Raw genomic sequence first — 17,905 nt, 5'->3', positions numbered from 1 at the left:
AGGGTGGAGTACTATGGTGATACTGATATTATATGAAAATGCGTTGTATTAACTACAATTGCATTGTACAGGTTATAACACTTAAAATTTCATATTAATAAAGCTATTGCATTATATATTTACACCAATTATTATTTCACATTATAGCAAGTTTCTAGAGACGAGATGATGAGTCTTTGTAAATTGTGTTTCTAAATGAGCTTTTGTTATTGCCAAATGCCAATGTGTTTGCATTATTGCATTACAGGGCTCAAGGCAACTTACAGATAAAAATGAAAAACCACTCAAAATCTATTAAAACCATCCAAATATTTGCCATAAAAGAAGGCGGTACCAGCCCTTTCGGCTACAAGCCAGGAAGGGAGGCAGCTCTGCTTCAGAATCCCAGTTGCTGGAAACTGTGGGAAGAGAGAGGGATCTTGTGTTTGAATCCTGATTGCATGTTTCCCATTGGGGCATTTGGTTGGCCGCTGCGAGAGCAGGAGGCTGGACTAGATGGGCCACTGGCCGGATCCTGCAGGCTCTTTTATGCTCTTGTGAGCCAGAGAGTCTGGAGAGGCCTCAGAGATGCTGGAAGAGGATCTGGAGAGGCTCCCAGGCAGCCTTTGGGCCGGAAAAGACAAAAAGCCTCTTCTTGGCTGAAATGTGCCAGGAGAGCAAATGCTTCCTTCCTCTTGCTGGGATGGAACTGGGCCACACCATGGTTGTCATGGCGACCATAGAACCACAAGCCTGGCCTGCAGGCCCCAATCAACTTGTGCCAAGTGTTGTCCCGGCCCATCAAGCAGAGCTGCTCCCACAGGCAGGGCAGGCAGCCCAGTGTTAGAAGAAAAATATAACCCCCCCCCCCAAAAAAAAACATCATACATACATCATTGATGTCTGCCAGGATACCCGATAATGGTCACTGATTGCTTTTACCTGGGCATCCTGGCCATTCTTTTGTGATGGTAAATACTCAGTTCCTGAATCCAGGTCACAGGCTCACCCTATTCATACACAGAAACGCCCTTAAGACAGGATTTGTAAGCAACAACACAATGGGAAGGCTTTCCCATTTCCTTCCTCCTTGCAGAGAAACATTTGAGGTCAATTTGGGAGAGTCAAAATGCTTTCAGGATTGCTCTCCTATACTATTTCAGACACATACAGTAGTTTATATACTTATGTACCGGTATGTGTTTGCCTTGTAAATTTATGAATATATGATTTATATATATGAGACCTTAGAATTCCCTAGATCAAGGGAAGTAATAGTACCACTGTATTCTGCTCTGGTCAGACCTCACCTGGAGTACTGTGTCCAGTTCTGGGCACCGCAGTTCAAGAAGCATACTGACAAGCTGGAACGTGTCCAGAGGAGGGCAACCAAAATGGTCAAAGGCCTGGAAACAATGTCTTATGAGGAACGGCTTAGGGAGCTGGGTATGTTTAGCCTGGAGAAGAGAAGGTTAAGGGGTGATATGATAGCCATGTTCAAATATATGGTAAAAGGATGTCATATAGAGGAGGGAGAAAGGTTGTTTTCTGCTGCTCCAGAGAAGCGGACACGGAGCAATGGATTCAAACTACAAGAAAGAAGATTCCACCTTAACACTAGGAAGAACTTCCTGGCAGTAAGAGCTGTTCGGCAGTGGAATTTGCTGCCAAGGAGTGTGGTGGAGTCTCCTTCTTTGGAGGTCTGTAAGCAGAGGCTTGACAGCCATATGATGGTGTTTCCTGCTTGGCAGGGCGTTGGACTGGATGGCTTTTGGGGTCTCTTCCAACTCTATGATTCTATGATCCTCCAACACCAGGGAGTTGTGCCTTTTCCCTGAGCAAGTCAAGAATGCTCTGCTTCCAGACCCTCATGGCATGGCAGAGCCTCTGCAGTCACCCCACCCCACCCCCACCCCCACGGAGGAAGCAAAGTGCATTGTCCTTCCTCCCGCCTTCCCCTTGACTTCTGCACCCACAGGCACCCTCCTCTTCCAGATGGAGATAGCATGTTGCAGGGGGTTGGACCAGATGACCCATGGGATCCCTTCCAACTCTGCAGGTCTATTACGGGTAAATTGGGAGGCGGGCTGGCAGATGCCTGAAGGCCTCCTTTGAATGGAGTGCTTGGCTAGGCCACCCTTTGCCCCTGCCCCAGTTTTTAAGTCTGTCCTGTTGAGTAGCTTCCTTTGTGACATTTATCAGACTGGGAGCAGGCTTAATTTCAGGTTACCCTTTGGCAAGCAAAAGAGTGTTTTGTTCAAAACATTTTCACCCTGCCTCTCTATAGCTCGAGGCAGCAGTGTACAGCATCACCAAAATGAATTTTTCAATCCTAAAGAGTCTGCTGTATATCTAAAACTGTTCACCTCACACATAATTTGGGATGCCGAAAGATCAACAGAGCCTATCGAAACCTAAGAATAGCAGCCAATTCACAGCTAGACAGAAGACAAAGTTGGTTACCAACAAACCTATTTTAAGAAGAGTGTTCGTTGGATCAGCTTCTGGCCTTGCGGCAATGAACCTGACCGGCTAATTAAAAAGTTGCATGTTCTTAAAGTGGCATGTTCAGGAACAGCTGCAGTGGACTGAGTCAAGAAATAAAAACAGGACTGTTGATGGTGAGTCTCGCTCAGGCCCAGGAGTAGAACAGGGAGCCGTGTGGCTCACATCACAGAATCAGAATCAAGTATCAGAGCAGCATAGAATGCGTGCCATCCAAACTCCCAGGCACCAGTGATGGCCAGAATCCAGGGGAAGGGGGGGACGAGGGGGTGCAGTTGGAAGGGGGGGGGTCTTAAAGCTAGAGAAAGCTAGAGAGTTCCAGAAAAACGTCTACTTCTGCTTCATTGACTATGCAAAAGCCTTTGACTGTGTCGACCACAGCAAACTATGGCAAGTTCTTAAAGAAATGGGAGTGCCTGATCACCTCATCTGTCTCCTGAGAAATCTCTATGTGGGACAAGAAGCTACAGTTAGAACTGGATATGGAACAACTGATTGGTTCAAAATTGGGAAAGGAGTACGACAAGGTTGTATATTGTCTCCCTGCTTATTTAACTTATATGCAGAATTCATCATGCGAAAGGCTGGACTAGATGAATCCCAAGCCGGAATTAAGATTGCCGGAAGAAATATCAACAACCTCAGATATGCAGATGACACAACCTTGATGGCAGAAAGCGAGGAGGAATTAAAGAACCTTTTAATGAGGGTGAAAGAGGAGAGCGCAAAATATGGTCTGAAGCTCAACATCAAAAAAACCAAGATCATGGCCACTGGTCCCATCACCTCCTGGCAAATAGAAGGGGAAGAAATGGAGGCAGTGAGAGATTTTACTTTCTTGGGCTCCTTGATCACTGCAGATGGTGACAGCAGTCACGAAATTAAAAGACGCCTGCTTCTTGGGAGAAAAGCAATGACAAACCTAGACAGCATCTTAAAAAGTAGAGACATCACCTTGCCGACAAAGGTCCGTATAGTTAAAGCTATGGTTTTCCCAGTAGTGATGTATGGAAGTGAGAGCTGGACCATAAAGAAGGCTGATCGCCGAAGAATTGATGCTTTTGAATTATGGTGCTGGAGGAGATTCTTGAGAGTCCCATGGACTGCAAGAAGATCAAACCTATCCATTCTGAAGGAAATCAGCCCTGAGTGCTCACTGGACAGATCGTGAAGCTGAGGCTCCAATACTTTGGCCACCTCATGAGAAGAGAAGACTCCCTGGAAAAGACCCTGATGTTGTGAAAGATTGAGGGCACTAGGAGAAGGGGACGACAGAGGACGAGATGCTTGGACAGTGTTCTCAAAGCTACGAACATGAGTTTGACCAAACTGCGGGAGGCAGTGCAAGACAGGAGTGCCTGGCGTGCTATGGTCCATGGGGTCACGAAGAGTCGGACACGACTAAACGACTAAACAACAACAACAACACTCCAGGCAGAGCTGCCAGACCTTGGGTGAGCCAGACAGGAAGGCTATTTTAGGGCAAAAGAATGAGCTGCTGACACTCCCCCCCCCACCAAAGCGGCTACAAAGTAGGGAGGGGGCTGCCGTCTCCCTGGTGTTAATTTTGCATAAAGACACACAAGAAGTCAAACTCTCCATTGCCTCATTAAGTAAGTGAGGCACCAACTAATTCCAGAGCATGGCAAGAGGGCACGTGATACAGCTAAGGGGTTATCTTAGTTTGTGGCCCATGAATTGGCTCCCTCTGGGAGGAAAATCCCATATTTGTTGCATTGGAAGGGATCCCAAGGGTCATCTAGTCCAACCCCCTGCAATGCAGGAATCTTGGCTCAAACATCCCTGACAGGTGGACATCCAACCTCTGCTTACAAACCTCCTAGGAGGTTGGCTGCTGCAGACACATTCCCTTCTTTTATGCTGAAGTCTGTTTCACGGTCAAACAGCTCTTACTGCCTGTGGATCTGCAGTTGAACACAGGACATCTATCATCTTCAATCTTCACATTTGTTTTTAATTGCTCCTTTAATTTCTTATATATTGCATGGAATTCAGATTGAAATACAATAAATTACAGTATATAAAATAACAAAGGAAGTAATATTTATGAATATCCTCACTGGTTTATAATGGTTTTTACTGCTTCTTTTATTTCTTGTGACACCATTTCAGTTCTACGGAATTCAAATTGTGATTCAATAAAATGCAAGATGAAAGCAATACGGGAAGCAATAAAATTACACTTTGAAATTGTACGATCTCTAGCCCAGCACATCCCACTTGCTCTAACAAGACCATGGGTAGGCAACCGAAGGCCCAGGGGCTGGATCCGGCCCAATCGCCTTCTAAATCCAGCCCGTGGACGGTCCGGGAATCAGCGTGTTTTTACATTAGTAGAATGTGTCCTTTTATTTAAAATGCATCTCTGGATTATCTGTTTATGTTTCAAAACTAACAATGTGACTTTTGATCTGCAAAATTAAATTAAATTAAATAATTAAATATTGCATATTTTTCAACCCCCCCCCCCCAAAATCTGTTCAACCTTCTGCCTCACAGGGAGAAAAAAAGACACACACCCCATATAGCTTCAAAAATCCCTCTAATTTTACATTTTGAAGCCAGATGCGATGAGACCACCCACCTGCGTTTAACGGAGGACACTTCCAGACATGAGCCAAGAGGCCGGTGGGTAATTTAGCACCTTGAGAAACTCTGGAGAGACGCCGGAGAACTCAGCCCTTTAGGAGGCTCCTGTAGATGCAGGATCAAACCCCAGCCGCTGCTTCTCCCCCCCCCATGCTTAAGTCCAGAGCCCCCACTTCTGTCTTCAAATGACTTGGCCACCTTTTACTTGTTTAGATTTTTATACCCTTTATAAAAGGCTCAAAATGTTCTGCAAATGAAGTTTGCTTTGTGACAGCCAGTTGCTGTCGCTGCAAGAATTAATCATCGGATTAAGTTTGCACCCCATCCTTCCTCCCAGGGCAGCGGCACTGCAGAAATCCGGCTTCTGTCAAAAGCCAGAAGGCCAAGCCTGGAGCTGCGATTCCCACATCACAAGAGGCTGGACTAGATGGTCCCTGGGAGTCCCTGCCCCAACCCTACAGCTCTATAGGGCCCACTCCGAGTTCAGTCCAGGTGCCAAGGCTGCCTGGGGCCAGAGCGTTGCAAGGGAGACTTCCGCAAGAGCTGCCTGCTAAGCAAGAACCTTTAGACATTTAAAAAATACCTTGTTCACTCTCTGCTGCACACTGCCGACCTTATGAAGTGGGAGAGAGTGGTTGGACCAGGCGCTGGCCATGGTCTTAGCTCTTATTTATTCTGAATTATCTGTGATGTCAGTGAGAGGTCCTTCCATTTTAAGAGAGCAGGAGCAGAACAAAACTCACTTTCGCTGTCTGCAGCCACGGACAAAATTTAGCTTGATCTCGATTGGGGATCAGCTGAGGGGGGGAGTGTGCCAGGGCAAGAAGGGCAAAAGGGCCTCAGAGCACGTGCAGAGGGCCAGGAGTTGCAGTGGGGTGGTCTTCTCTTTGGATTAGGGAAAAATCCAGACACCCTCCACCCCCCTAAACTGGCGGAGGGTCTCGACTGGCACATTGACCAGGCTGGACTGCGTCAAAAGAAGAGGAGCAGACTGGAGGCGGAATGCTGCTGTGACCATTGGGCAGTGCTGTCTCTGGGTCGTTTGGGAAAGCTTGCAAGCCCTCCCCCCGTATTCTCTCTCTCCCAAGGGGATGGGGGCATCTTCCATGGGTCTCCACGCACCTTGCTCTCCCCCGCTCTGAATGATCCAAAGGGAAAAAGGTAACGGAGGTTTGGTGGTGCAAAGAAGCGTCTCCACTCATTCTCATCCCCCCCCAGCGCCATTGCAATGGAACCCCTCCCCTCAGCCCAAACGTTGCAGCCTGGCTAGCTCAGCCCATGTTGGAATGAGAAGACCAAGCCCCAAAAGCTCTGTGGGTCTGGCCAGGAGGAAAAGCCCCCTTTGCTGAGGCTCCTGGGGTCCCCCCCCAAGAGCTCCCTACTGCCCCCTCCGCTTCAACCCATGAGCCCCGTTCACTGAAAAACCACAGAGCCTTTTCATTTGCTGTTTTATTACAAAGGGTTGTACAAACGGAAGGCCAAACTCTGTGGGGCATCCTACAGCCTCACCTGTTCCCCTCCCACCTAGAGCAGTGCAAAGGTGGCCAGGGACCCCCCCTCCCCACAATCTGGAGCCCTGTGAGGGACCCAACCAGGACAGGGCCGGTTCTGCCCTTCCCTGAGCACCACCCACCCACCCAGCATGAGCCCCGCTTTGCCATGGGGCAAGGGCCACCAGTGCCAGGGGCCTTCCTGCCCCGGGCAGCCACAAAGTCCCAAGGCGGGGGGGGGGACTTATCCTGGCCAGGCAGCATCATCCCCCCCGCCCCCACTGATAAGGTGCTTTGGGAAGACTAGCCGGGACCCACGGGGAGCACCAAGAGGCCCCAGCCGCGCCTTTCCCCATGCCATCCTTGGAACCGAGGAAGGGCATCATCCTGGCCACACAGGGGGAAGACTAGACCAGCCCTATCAGTGCTTTGCCTATTCAGCCACATGGGACAGCAATCTCCACCCCGAACTGTATCCGGGCTCCCGGCCGTGGGGGGCTCTCGAGTCTCTGGGGGGCGTCCCGATAGGGCCCCTCCACGCTCTGCCAAATCCACGCTTCCTGCTCCCAGAATGGCCCCTGGGAATCCTCTGGGGCTGAGCAGCCGGTCACCACGCTGGAAATGGCAGCCTTCCATGGCCTCACCGAACTGCCATCACCTGTTACCTGCCAAGCCCGCCCCCCCCGGTGGTTCTGGGCGGATTGGGCCCGCCACTTCTGGAAGAGCTTCAGGGGTCCATGGATGTCTCCAGATAAACGTGGATGGCGAGAGGAGAAGGGACCTGGAAACGGCTGTGATGGAGGGACCTCGGGGGGGGGGTCCCCTCTTCCTTCTCTCCCCTGGGGACCCCCTTCCTCCTCCAGGGAGCTCCGCGTGGTGCCCAATCTCCTCTCTCGCTCCCCAGGACCAAACAGTCTGGCCCCTGGGGGCCTGGGGCCCACAGAAAAAGAGGGCCCCCTTTACCCAGGCTGTCCTGTCAGCTCTGCCTGTCCCTGGGAAGGTTCAAGGAGCACCCTCACCCCTCCGCCTCACTTCAGCCTGTACTTCTCGCTGTTGGGGGAGAAGGACCTGGTGACGCCGAAGGGGTGCATGTTCCTTCCTGAGGTGATGAGGGCCCCGAAGCCGTACTGGTGGGAGAAGGCGTAGCCGGAGCGCCGGGAGGCCTTGCGCTGCAGGCGCCGCTTGGGGGACGGAGGCAGCTGCCCCTTCTGCAGCCGCTTCACCATGTTCAAGACCTGTGGGCGGAAGGAGGAGAGAGGAAAAGCTGCGGGGAGGGAGGAGGAATGGCAGGCGAAAGCGTCGGCTGGGAGCAGGGGCAGGGGAGTCGCTGGGCTCCCTCGGAAAGTGGTGGCCTCTCCTTCTTGGAGGCTTTGAAGCAGAGGCCATATGTCAGGGATGCTTTAGCTGAGATGCCTGCATTGCAGGGGGTTGGGCTAGAAGACCTCTGGGGGTCCCTCCCAACTCTACAGTTCTAGGGACCTCTTTCTCCCTTAAGCCTCAGAAACGTTGTGGCAGATTAAGCTGCAGCAGCCTCTCATTTCTATCTGCCAAGAGTGTGGGGCCTCCCGGAGAGGATAGAAATTCACGAAAGCAACAAGGAGGATTGCCAAAGGGCCCTTCAATACCACCAACGCATAAGTGCCGTCTCACAGCAAAGATTGTGGGTGTCTGCAACAACTTTCCCATTGACTTTGAGGGGCCCCAGAACCCACAAAGATATTAATCTGGGTGTCGAAGCAACCACAGTCTCTTGGAGTTGGCTCCAGGGCACCAATGGGTCACCGGCAACAGGCTTCCCTCCCCCCCCCCGGCCAGGGCCCAGATTTCCCTACAGATAGGGGCTGGCATTTTGATGTCGGCAAAGTTGTGTGGATGCTGCATATACTTTACGCAAGTGAGGAGCCCCCAGCCCAGCCAACCCCCCCCCCCGCCGCCTTGGAGCACCTTGTGCCTCCCTGCAGAACACAACACCCAGGGTGGGGGCAAGGATCCGCAGCCTGCCCTGCTCAGGAGACTCCCCTCTTTTCGCCCTTTTAAAGAAAAGACACCCAGGGAATTCGTACAAACCTGGGAGCAAAAGGGGAAGAGAATCTGGGCTTTCAACTACAGTAGTGCCTCTACTTACTAATTCAATGCGTTCCGAACGCACATTTGTAAGTCGAAAAAAATTGTAAGTCGAATCCCATAGGAATGCATTGGGAGAAGAAATTCGTAAGTAGAAAAAATCCTATCTAAACCGCATCCAAGATGGCGGACGGAGCTCCGTTCGTAAGTAGAAACATTCGTAAGTAGAGGTACCACTGTACTATATTCCCATGCTTAAAACAGGGATATCGTAAAAAGAAATGGAAATGTTCTGTTTCTAACTGCCAGGAACGGCAGTTTCCGCAACTCAAAATTGCAGCAAAACTTGGAGGCTGAACAGGGGGAGGGAAAGGGGTCCCTGCAGGCAAAGCCCATCCAGGCCAAGATGCAGCCATGAAGATGAGGGCTTGGCTCCTCTTTGCCCCCCCCCAAGGCACGAGACTTTGGGGCTGTCAGGCTGAGAGGAAGCAGCAGGGGGCAGCAGAGATCCATGGCAGCCCTGGCAGATGAGGCTCTCAAGGGAGCCTTCCTGGGTCTTAAGGAGTCTCTGTGTCTGAAATGTTCAAATAGTATTTTTCAATGTTAATATATTTTCTTGGCCAGCTTTGTTGGCCAAGAATGTGAATTCTGTCCCTGGCTTTCTTATTTGGAATGTCTTATTTGGAAATCTTTAAGATAACATTTGACTATTTTTGTTTGTTGTGTTGCTTCGAATGTATATTTTATATTTCATCTGCTTCCATAATGTTTTATTTGGTGTTTTAATGCTTAAAACACTTTGAGATTCCCCCCCAATAAATAAATAAAACATATAGAAATAAAATGAATAAAGTCAGCATTAATCACTCCCATTTGGGCCTGCTCTCAGCTGCATCCTGACTAGAGATTTCAGATTTCTTTCACAGTGGGGCGGTGGGGACTTCAGCCAGCCACAGCCCACAGGAGACCCTGAGCTGCAGTGCCCCCCCCCCACTTTTTTCTAAAAATAGCCCTCTCCTCCTGCCCCAGTTCCTCTTAATCTGTGTCCATAATCTGCACTCGCTTCTCAGCCGCAGATGGCCGGGGTCACTTGGCCCCAGGATGGGAGGAAGCATTGCAGAAGCAGATAAGAGGCCAAGTGAGGGCAGCTCCGTGTGCCCCCCCTCGCCCCACCACTTAGAAGCAACCAGCACCACCACCCTTCCAAGAAGCACCTGTGCCCAGGAAGGAGGAGGCCTTACCTGGTCGCTGATGGTGGGCTTGAGCTGCACCTTCAGGAACCGGAAGCCGACGACGGGGAGGACGCAGAGGGTGACGCAGAGGAAGATGGAAAGCCAGACATTGGGCTGGTTCAAGGTGTTCCGAGCCGAGCCTGGCAGGGAAAAGAAGAAGAAGCGGGCAGGCAATGCAGCTGGCTCAGGCTGCTGCTAGAACAGAGCAGGGCTGGAGGTCAAGGAGGGTCAGCAATTGGTGGAGAAACTTATTCCCAAGTTTAGGGTCGCTTTCAGGATGTGCAGGGGGAACGAGGAGCCTCCAGGGTCCTGTTGCTCCGGAGGCCCCTCCTGCCTATGATTCCTGCATAGCATGGGGTTGGGCTGGATGAGCCTTGGGGGTCCCTTTTGGCTCTACATTTCCATGGTTATGTGATTCCACATCTGCCTTTCCGCCCTTTCACCTCTGAAGGACACCGTTGCCCAGGGAGCCTCAGGCCACATGTGTCATCACAGAACCACAGAAGTGCAGTTAGAAATAGGTCCCGAAGGTCATCTAGCCCAACCCCCTGCAATGCAGGTGCCGGCCACCCTCTGCCCCCGATTACAGCCTTTGGCACCCCCTGGTCTCCCAGCTGCCTTCGCTCAGGGCTCCACAGGGCTCCTTTGCACGCCCAAGAACCATTCTTTGGAGCTGACGCCCGGATTCAGCGGGGGCTTTCCCCTGCCCTTGTCCCTGGAAGAAGGCCGCTCTATGGGCCCCCGAGCCAGAAAGGGGGGCTGCCTGCCAGCCCCCCTGATACCCACCAACAAAGGGGAAGGAGCCGGTGAAGATGAGGTAGGTGCCGTCGCTGTACATGGTGAAGGTGATGGCAAAGTACATGGCCAGGCTGCCCCAGATGAAGAGCTGGTTGACGGCCGTCCAGTAGGCAGTGTCCAGTCCCATCTGCAAGAGGGACGCCAAGGAGAGCGTGAGAGAAGAACCTGTGATCAGGCCAGGGCCCCCTCCAGACTCCAGTTCTCACAGGGGCCAAACAGATGCCCCATAGGGGAGACTGGCAAGCAGCCCTCTCCTTTTCTGCAGTTCCCAGGAAGTGGCATTCAGAAGCATTGCTGTGGAGCAGGGCCATCCTAGCTAGAAGCCCTCGAAAGCCCTCTCCTCCCTCTATGAATTTGTCCAATCCTCTTTTAAAGCCATCACAACATCCAGTGACAGGGAGTTCCAAAGTTTAACTATGTGCTGTGTGAAGAAGTCCTTTCTTTTATCTGGCCTGGATCTTCTTCCCACATTCAGCTTCCCTGGATGCCCAGATAGTTCTAGAGAGAGGGAGGGAGAGAGGGAGAAATACTCCGTCCCTTCCCTCCACGCCAGGCATCATTTTGTAAACCTCTATCATGTCCCCTTTTCCCTGCCTTTTCTCTAAACTGAAAAGTCCCCAGCGCTGTAGCTTTTCTTCCCAGGGGAGTCACTGTGCAGTCAAACCTTGGTTGTCAAACGTAATCAGTTCCAGGAGCCTGTTTGGCTTCCGAAATGTTCGACAACTGAGGTTTTGGCAACCAAAATGGTCAAAGGCCTGGAAACGATGCCTTATGAGGAACGGCTTAGGGAGCTGGGTATGTTTAGCCTGGAGAAGAGAAGGTTAAGGGGTGATATGATAGCCATGTTCAAATATATAAAAGGATGTCATATAGAGGAGGGAGAAAGGTTGTTTTCTGCTGCTCCAGAGAAGCGGACACGGAGCAATGGATTCAAACTACAAGAAAGAAGATTCCACCTCAACATTAGGAAGAACTTCCTGACAGTAAGAGCTGCTCGGCAGTGGAACTTGCTGCCAAGGAGTGTGGTGGAGTCTCCTTCTTTGGAGGTCTTTAAGCAGAGGCTTGACAGGCATATGTCAAGAATGCTTTGATGGTGTTTCCTGCTTGGCAGGGGGTTGGACTGGATGGCCCTTGGGGTCTCTTTCAACTCTCTATGATTCTAGGTGTGGCTTCTAATTGGCTGCAAGAGCCTCTTGCATTCAAGAGAAAGCTGCGTCAGACATTCAGCTTCCGAAAAACGTTCAGAAACCAGAGCATTTGCTTGGTTTTTGGCATTCAGGAGTTGAAACGTTCCAAAACAGAGGTGTTTGGGAGCCGAAGTTTGATTCTCTCCCCCCTCTCTCCCCTCCCCTCTCTACTATGCTGAAGAGGTCTTCATCCCACCCTAAACTCCCCAAGGAACTCCAGCCTCCCAGAAAGAGGGGCAGCCCCTGACCTTTGCTTCTCTCACTCCAGGCAAGGCCATTCATTTGCAAAACGCTTATCCCCCTCCAATATCTCCTGCCACCCCATGGATCACTTGGAAGTTTCTGAGGGTGTGAGCTCCTACCCCCCACATTGGACCAGAATAAATCCCAGCCCCCTTGAACCCTTCCCATCCCGATAGGTCATTTTGCGGCATCAGCTGAGGACAGAAAGGCCTGCCTTCTCCCCATGGGCCGGGCAGAGGCCCCAGGGCCCCACACAAGCCTTGCCCATGGGTGGCAGGCGACCCCTTACCTGGACAGAGACCACAATGAGCAGGCAGGTCTGGGCCATGAGTGCAAAGGACTGGTAGTCCGCAATGGCCTTCCCGTCGCTCCTCAGGGAGTCAAAGAGGGTGCCGTAGGGGATGAAGAAGAGCACCAGGGAGCTGTAGACACTGTAGAGGACACACTTGACAAACTCCTTCTTGTTGAAATAGAGGTTCTGCTGGCCAGGCATGTAGAGCTGCGGGAATTGCAGGCTCCAGCGGTCATCCACGTCCTGGGGGCGGAAAATGTAAATAGAGGCGCACTTCTGCGCATGCGCGTGGCACGATTGAGCACTCCTGTGCATGCGTGCACGGCAAAACCCAGAAGTATACACTTCTGGTTTGCTATGGCCGTAACCCAAAGATTGCGTATCCAGAGGGATATGTAAGTCGAGGTACGACTGTAACCCAAATAAAAACAGAAAGAGCAAGAAGCAGAATGCAAGGTGGATCTTAAGCCTTGTATCACACAGAAATGGGAGGACCCTCCCAGCTCTCACCTGGGAGCTTCTCTTGCTTCCCCCATGGTCCCACCTCAGGAGATCTTCCCTTCCCTGCCTCTCATTGAGGGTCCTTCCCCTGCCATCTTTCACCAGGAAGGCTCGGCCAAAATCACTTCCACCTGCTGGTCTTAGCCTGGACCTCTTAGGCTTCCAACCCTGGATACTCCCAATTTGGAAGATGCTTTCCTCCCCTCCCAGCCCAGCCCTGTGACAGGGAGGAACCCAACGCACACTCCTGAGCTGTGCATGCCTGTCTACCTGTGCTGTGTGTGTGCTAAATACAGGGTGAGAGCCTGTGTGTTGGAGGGGCAGCCAGCCCCCAGGCTGAGAGAGGCAAGTCACCCCATGGCAGGGCCGGAGCCTATCTGGCTGGGGCCAAAAACAGAGCCCTCTGCTCCCAGTTGTGGGGCAAACCCCTGATTGAACTAAGAGGGCAGAAAACAAATCAAGGGGCCGTACCTGGTCAAAGAGGCTCATTCCCAGGACAGGCAAGGAGGTGTACACCATGTTGTAAAGAGTGATGAACCATTCGTCATACACCGTCTGCAGAGACCAAGGGATGGAGGAAATGAGAAAAGCCCCACACAGAGGAGGAGCAGAGGCGCAGTCCCGGACACAAGGGCCCATGGGTGCGCCGGGTGGCCTCAGGTGCAAGCGGGTGGGTGTCCCAAGGGAGGGCTAGCAAGAGAGGAGACCAAGGCCCAGGCAGCTGCTGGGAAGCCAAGGGTGCAAATCTGTGGTTGAAAGACAGTGGCAGAAATAAGGAGCCCACAGGGGATGGTCGAAGGCAAGCATCTCAGTGGGGAGACCCAGCAGTGAATTGGAGGAGGGGGTCTGGAAATGGCCTCCTCTGTCAGCCAGGACAGAGGTGAAAATATTGCTGTGAATTTTGGGGTGGTGGGGTGGTGGCGGTTTCAGTGTGCACCATGCCCCAAATCGGTGAGAAATCAGCCTTAGTCCTGGAGTTGCGTCTTGAGGTGCCAGGTGCAACTACAGAGACTGCTTTGGCAAGCTTGCTCTCGAACTCTCCACCCCCACAGATAGAGGAGCCCCCAAACAGGAGCGGTGCGAGGGCTTTTTGCGCCCTAGACAAAACCCCCTTCTGGCGCCCCCCCCCCGGGCGCATGCGTCATGACGCACACACGCACACCGCTGATGCCCCTGCATCCCCACCATTGGCGGGAGGAGCGCGGGCCAAGGGGGGAGCTTGACGCCCTCCTGCCTGTGGAGGGGACGCTTTGAGCTCCTCAGCGGCAGCGAGTGAGCGGTGGTGGCAGCAGTAGCGCCCATAGCTGAAGGCTTCAGCTGCGGGCGCTGCTGCCGCTTGCTCGCTGCAGCCGCTGGGGAGCTCAGTGTCCCCTCCGTGGGTGGGAGAGCGCTGAGCTCTCCTTTTGGCTCGCGCTCCTCCCGCCTGTGGAGGGGACGCTGGGGGCTCCTTGGCGAGCGAGCGGCGGCGGCGGCAGCACCTATAGCTGAAGACTTCGGCTGTGGGCACTTGCCACCGCCTACCGCCGCTGGGGAGCTCTCGGCGTCCCCTCCATAGGCGGGAGGAACGCGGGCGCGCGCCTTGGGAGGGCGGCGGAGGTGCAGGGGTTTTGTGGGGCAGGCTCGGCAGTGCCCCCTCCATTTTCGCGCCCTAGGCAATGGCCTAGTCCGCCTAAATGGATGCACCGGCCGTGCCCCAAAACAGGGAGGTCCTCAGGGCATCAAGCAGACGGAGGTGCTCAACTCACAACGATATTAAGGGTCCTAGAACTGTAGAGCTGGGAGGGGTGCCAAAGGCCACCTGGCCCAACCCCCTGCCAGGAAGGAGTCACAGCTAAAGCAAGGTGCTGCAAGGTGGCAGGAGACCCTTGGAAAGGCTGGGGAAGGAGCCCTCTGGTGTCACTGGTCCCCAGGACTGCAGGAGCACCCCTCCCGCGCCCCCCCACCTCCTCCCCATGAACAAAGCTCTGTGCAAAGTCCCAGGGGTTCTCTGGAGCCCTTGGCACCTGCAAAGAATGGTTGTGAGCACCCTGCATTGCGGGGGGCGGGGCGGGGGATGGACCAGATGACCCTTGGTGCCCCTCCCAGCTCTACAGTGCTATGATCCAAGGCAGGAAGCGTCCTCCGCCCTTCCTGAACTGTCCCCTCCTGCAAAAGACCCCTACCTGGCAACAAGTGAAATGCAAAAATGAACGAGGGAGTGAAAATCTCAGAGAAGATGGAGAGAACAAAAGGCAGAGGAAAGATCAGCAGGAGGGCAGCAGTCAGAAAGAGGGGCAGGACCCACAGAGCGCAGGTGCCCTGGAGGGTGGGGAGCCCAGCGAAGCATTGCCCAGCTCCAGAAGATCCCAAGGGTTACTCTGCGCAGGCTCAGAGTCTGTATTTGGGGCTGCACAGACCCAGCAAAGCCTGGCAGTCGAGCACAAACTGCTTGGAGGTGTGTGTGTTTTTAATGGCAATCAAGCAATACAGTATATAAATTTTATGATTATTCTTTTTTAAAAAAAGACATAAATTTACTGAGTAGCTCCCCTCTCAGGAGAGGTCCTGGGGTCCTCAGTTCTTGTTTGCTCCTGTCAGAGGAAACGTTGGCAATTCCCAGCAATTTTAAGCGGCGGTCAGCAGAGAGCAGCAGAGGCCTGCCAGAACGGCCGCCATGCCACGTGCAGGCAGGCAGGGCTCACCTGTGCGGAGAATCCGGAGAAGAAGCCGTACCAGAAGTGGACCAGCGTGAAGGCGAAGTTCTTGTAGAAGAAGTAGGCCAGGAACTTGCACATGCGGATGTACGACCAGCGCCCGTGGACCAGCAGCAGCCGCTGCAGGTAGCGGAACTGCGCAAAGGAGAAGTCGCTGGACAGCACGGCCTGCATGCCCTCCTGGCCGCTGATGCCAACGCCAATGTGGGCGGCTGGAAGAGAAGGAGAGGGAGCCCGGAAGCAGCCGCGTCAGGTCAAGGGGGGGTGGTGGTGGTCCAGCGCCCTGCTGTCCCTGGGGCCAACCAGGCATCCCCCTGGAAAGGAGCCCACAAACAGCAGCAGCAGCCTCTGCCCTTGTGCTTCCAAGCAAGTGGCACTCAGGGGCATCCAAGGTGGCAATAACTGGCATGAGTCTGTGCCCACCTCTCTTATGCAGGTTCCCCCACCACCTGCTTTCTTACAAATAAAGTGGGGAAGGGGAGGGTCTACTCTGTACTCATTTCGTTTCTATACCGCTTTTAATTTTTAAGGAAAAAACCTCAAGGCGCTTTACGACCTACATTCAAACAGCAAACAGCACATTCCAAAATAAAACATTACAGAAGAAAACCAGCTACACCATATACATTCAAAGCAACCCTGTTAACAGGAAACTGGAATTGTATCGTAAAGATTTCAAAATAAAGCCTTGCAAAGGAAGGTCAACTTGTGGAGGTAGAACATCGCCATCCTGGCTAGGAGCCACCCATATTCCTCTCCTCCATTGATATGTCCAATCCGCTTTTAAATCTCCAGGATCGGGGCCAGAGAGAGAGCACAGCCCCAACACCACTGGTCACCCCCTTCCTCATCAAATAGAGCCCCCCCCCGGTAGCAGATTCCTCTTCTAGCCCAGTCCCAGGTGTCCCAGGTGGGGCTCATCACCCCCGGGAAGTTGCTGTGGGGGCACCCCTCTCTTGGGGCTGGGGGGGCTGGGTGTCCTTCCCACCCCACCCTCGTTTTGCACCTGGGGTCCTTTTAATCCAGGCAGCTATGTTGAAGAATCCCATTATTTCCCACATTGCTCAGAAACTACAGCATCTCACTTGACAGCCAATTACGCACATTTAACTAACGAGAGCATTGGATGTGCCCGAAGGCTGGCGGACTGCGGAGATTTCTGCAGCGCAATGAGCTGATGAAGTCCTTAACCTGCTTCTCCCTGGGACTCCTGAGGCTGGATCCTGCCTTCAGTGGCACAGGTGCCCCCCCCTCCCCTCACACAAAGAGCTTGCAGGGCCCTCACCCTTGATCATGCTGACGTCGTTGGCCCCGTCCCCAATGGCCAGCGTGACGGCGTTCTTGTACTTCTTCACCAGCTCCACCACCTGCGCCTTCTGCAGAGGCGTCACCCGGCAGCAGATCACCACCTTGCAGAGGCAGGCCGTCCGCACCAGCTCCAGCTCCAGCTCCCCCTCCTGAGCATAGGCCTGCGAGGGGGTGGGGGTGGGAGACACACACAGTGAGGGTGGGGGGGACGGGACAGGAGAAGGCAATGTGGGAGGTGATACATAAGTAGCAGTCAAGTACAACATTCCTTGCTTTCCTAGAGTGGACATGCAGGGGAATGTTTTGTCCAGCCAGTCAAAAACTTCCCGTTTCTTCCTGGCTGGGTCATATTTTAGGGCAGGGGTGTCCAACCAGGAGATCGCGATCTACCGGTAGATCGCCGGCTGATCCTGGCAGATCATGGGATCCTTATCATGTACAAAAAGCTATTGGGGGGGTAAAAAAACTGTGCATATCTCCCCCCCAAAAAGCTCCACAACTCTGGGCAATCCACCCACCCCACCCACGCTCTTCCTCCCTCCAATGACAATGGGTAGATCACTGCTAGTTTTTTTTTAATACTGGGAGTACATCACAGTCTCTAGGGAGTTGGACGTGCCTGCTTTAGGGTTACCAGACACCCCCATTTCCCTGGGACAGTCCCCAGATTTGCAAATCTGTCCCCAGACAAATTGCGTCCCCAGAATGTCCCCGGATTTACTTAAATGTCCCCGGAAAACGTGGCAGCAGTGCGCTGCGCTTGGCAACCCGATGCTCATGCGCATCCCTCCCCTTTATGCCCCTTTCCTCTTTGGGGCAAGCCAGCCCTGATCCGGCTGCTTCACCTTGCCCAGTCCATGAGGGAGAAGCAGCCGGCTGCAAGCGCTCCTGGACCGCTCCCAGCTCTGGTGGCTCGGATCCCAGGGCCTGGGCACTGCTGCTGCTGCCGCCGCCACACTCTCCTAGCCCATCAACAGCCAGATTGGTGCTACAGGTCTTCTCC

The 17,905-nt window shown here is 53.1% G+C and overlaps 1 protein-coding gene across 11 annotated transcripts in view; it reads right to left on the bottom strand.

Moving 5' to 3' along the window:
* Positions 1 to 6,526: 6,526 nt before the first annotated feature.
* The window catches only part of LOC118077095 (phospholipid-transporting ATPase ID), a 76,032-nt gene continuing 64,653 nt past the window's right edge, over positions 6,527 to 17,905 (bottom strand). For all 11 annotated transcript variants that reach the window (XM_035100440.2, XM_035100444.2, XM_035100445.2 and 8 more), the window contains 7 exons: positions 16,880 to 17,063; positions 15,583 to 15,806; positions 13,373 to 13,456; positions 12,398 to 12,643; positions 10,667 to 10,805; positions 9,890 to 10,020; positions 6,527 to 7,819 (listed from right to left, as the gene is read on the bottom strand). In XM_035100440.2, the coding sequence (XP_034956331.1) occupies positions 7,613 to 7,819; positions 9,890 to 10,020; positions 10,667 to 10,805; positions 12,398 to 12,643; positions 13,373 to 13,456; positions 15,583 to 15,806; positions 16,880 to 17,063 (1,215 nt within the window). In that variant the 3' untranslated portion in view covers positions 6,527 to 7,612. The remainder of the gene's footprint in view (positions 7,820 to 9,889; positions 10,021 to 10,666; positions 10,806 to 12,397; positions 12,644 to 13,372; positions 13,457 to 15,582; positions 15,807 to 16,879; positions 17,064 to 17,905) is intronic.

This window comes from Zootoca vivipara, chromosome 11 (genome assembly GCF_963506605.1).
Source record: "Zootoca vivipara chromosome 11, rZooViv1.1, whole genome shotgun sequence".
NCBI classification, from domain to species: Eukaryota; Metazoa; Chordata; class Lepidosauria; order Squamata; family Lacertidae; genus Zootoca; species Zootoca vivipara.
Note: the sequence above shows the minus strand (reverse complement) of the source record. Positions and strands in the feature narration are given on the sequence as shown.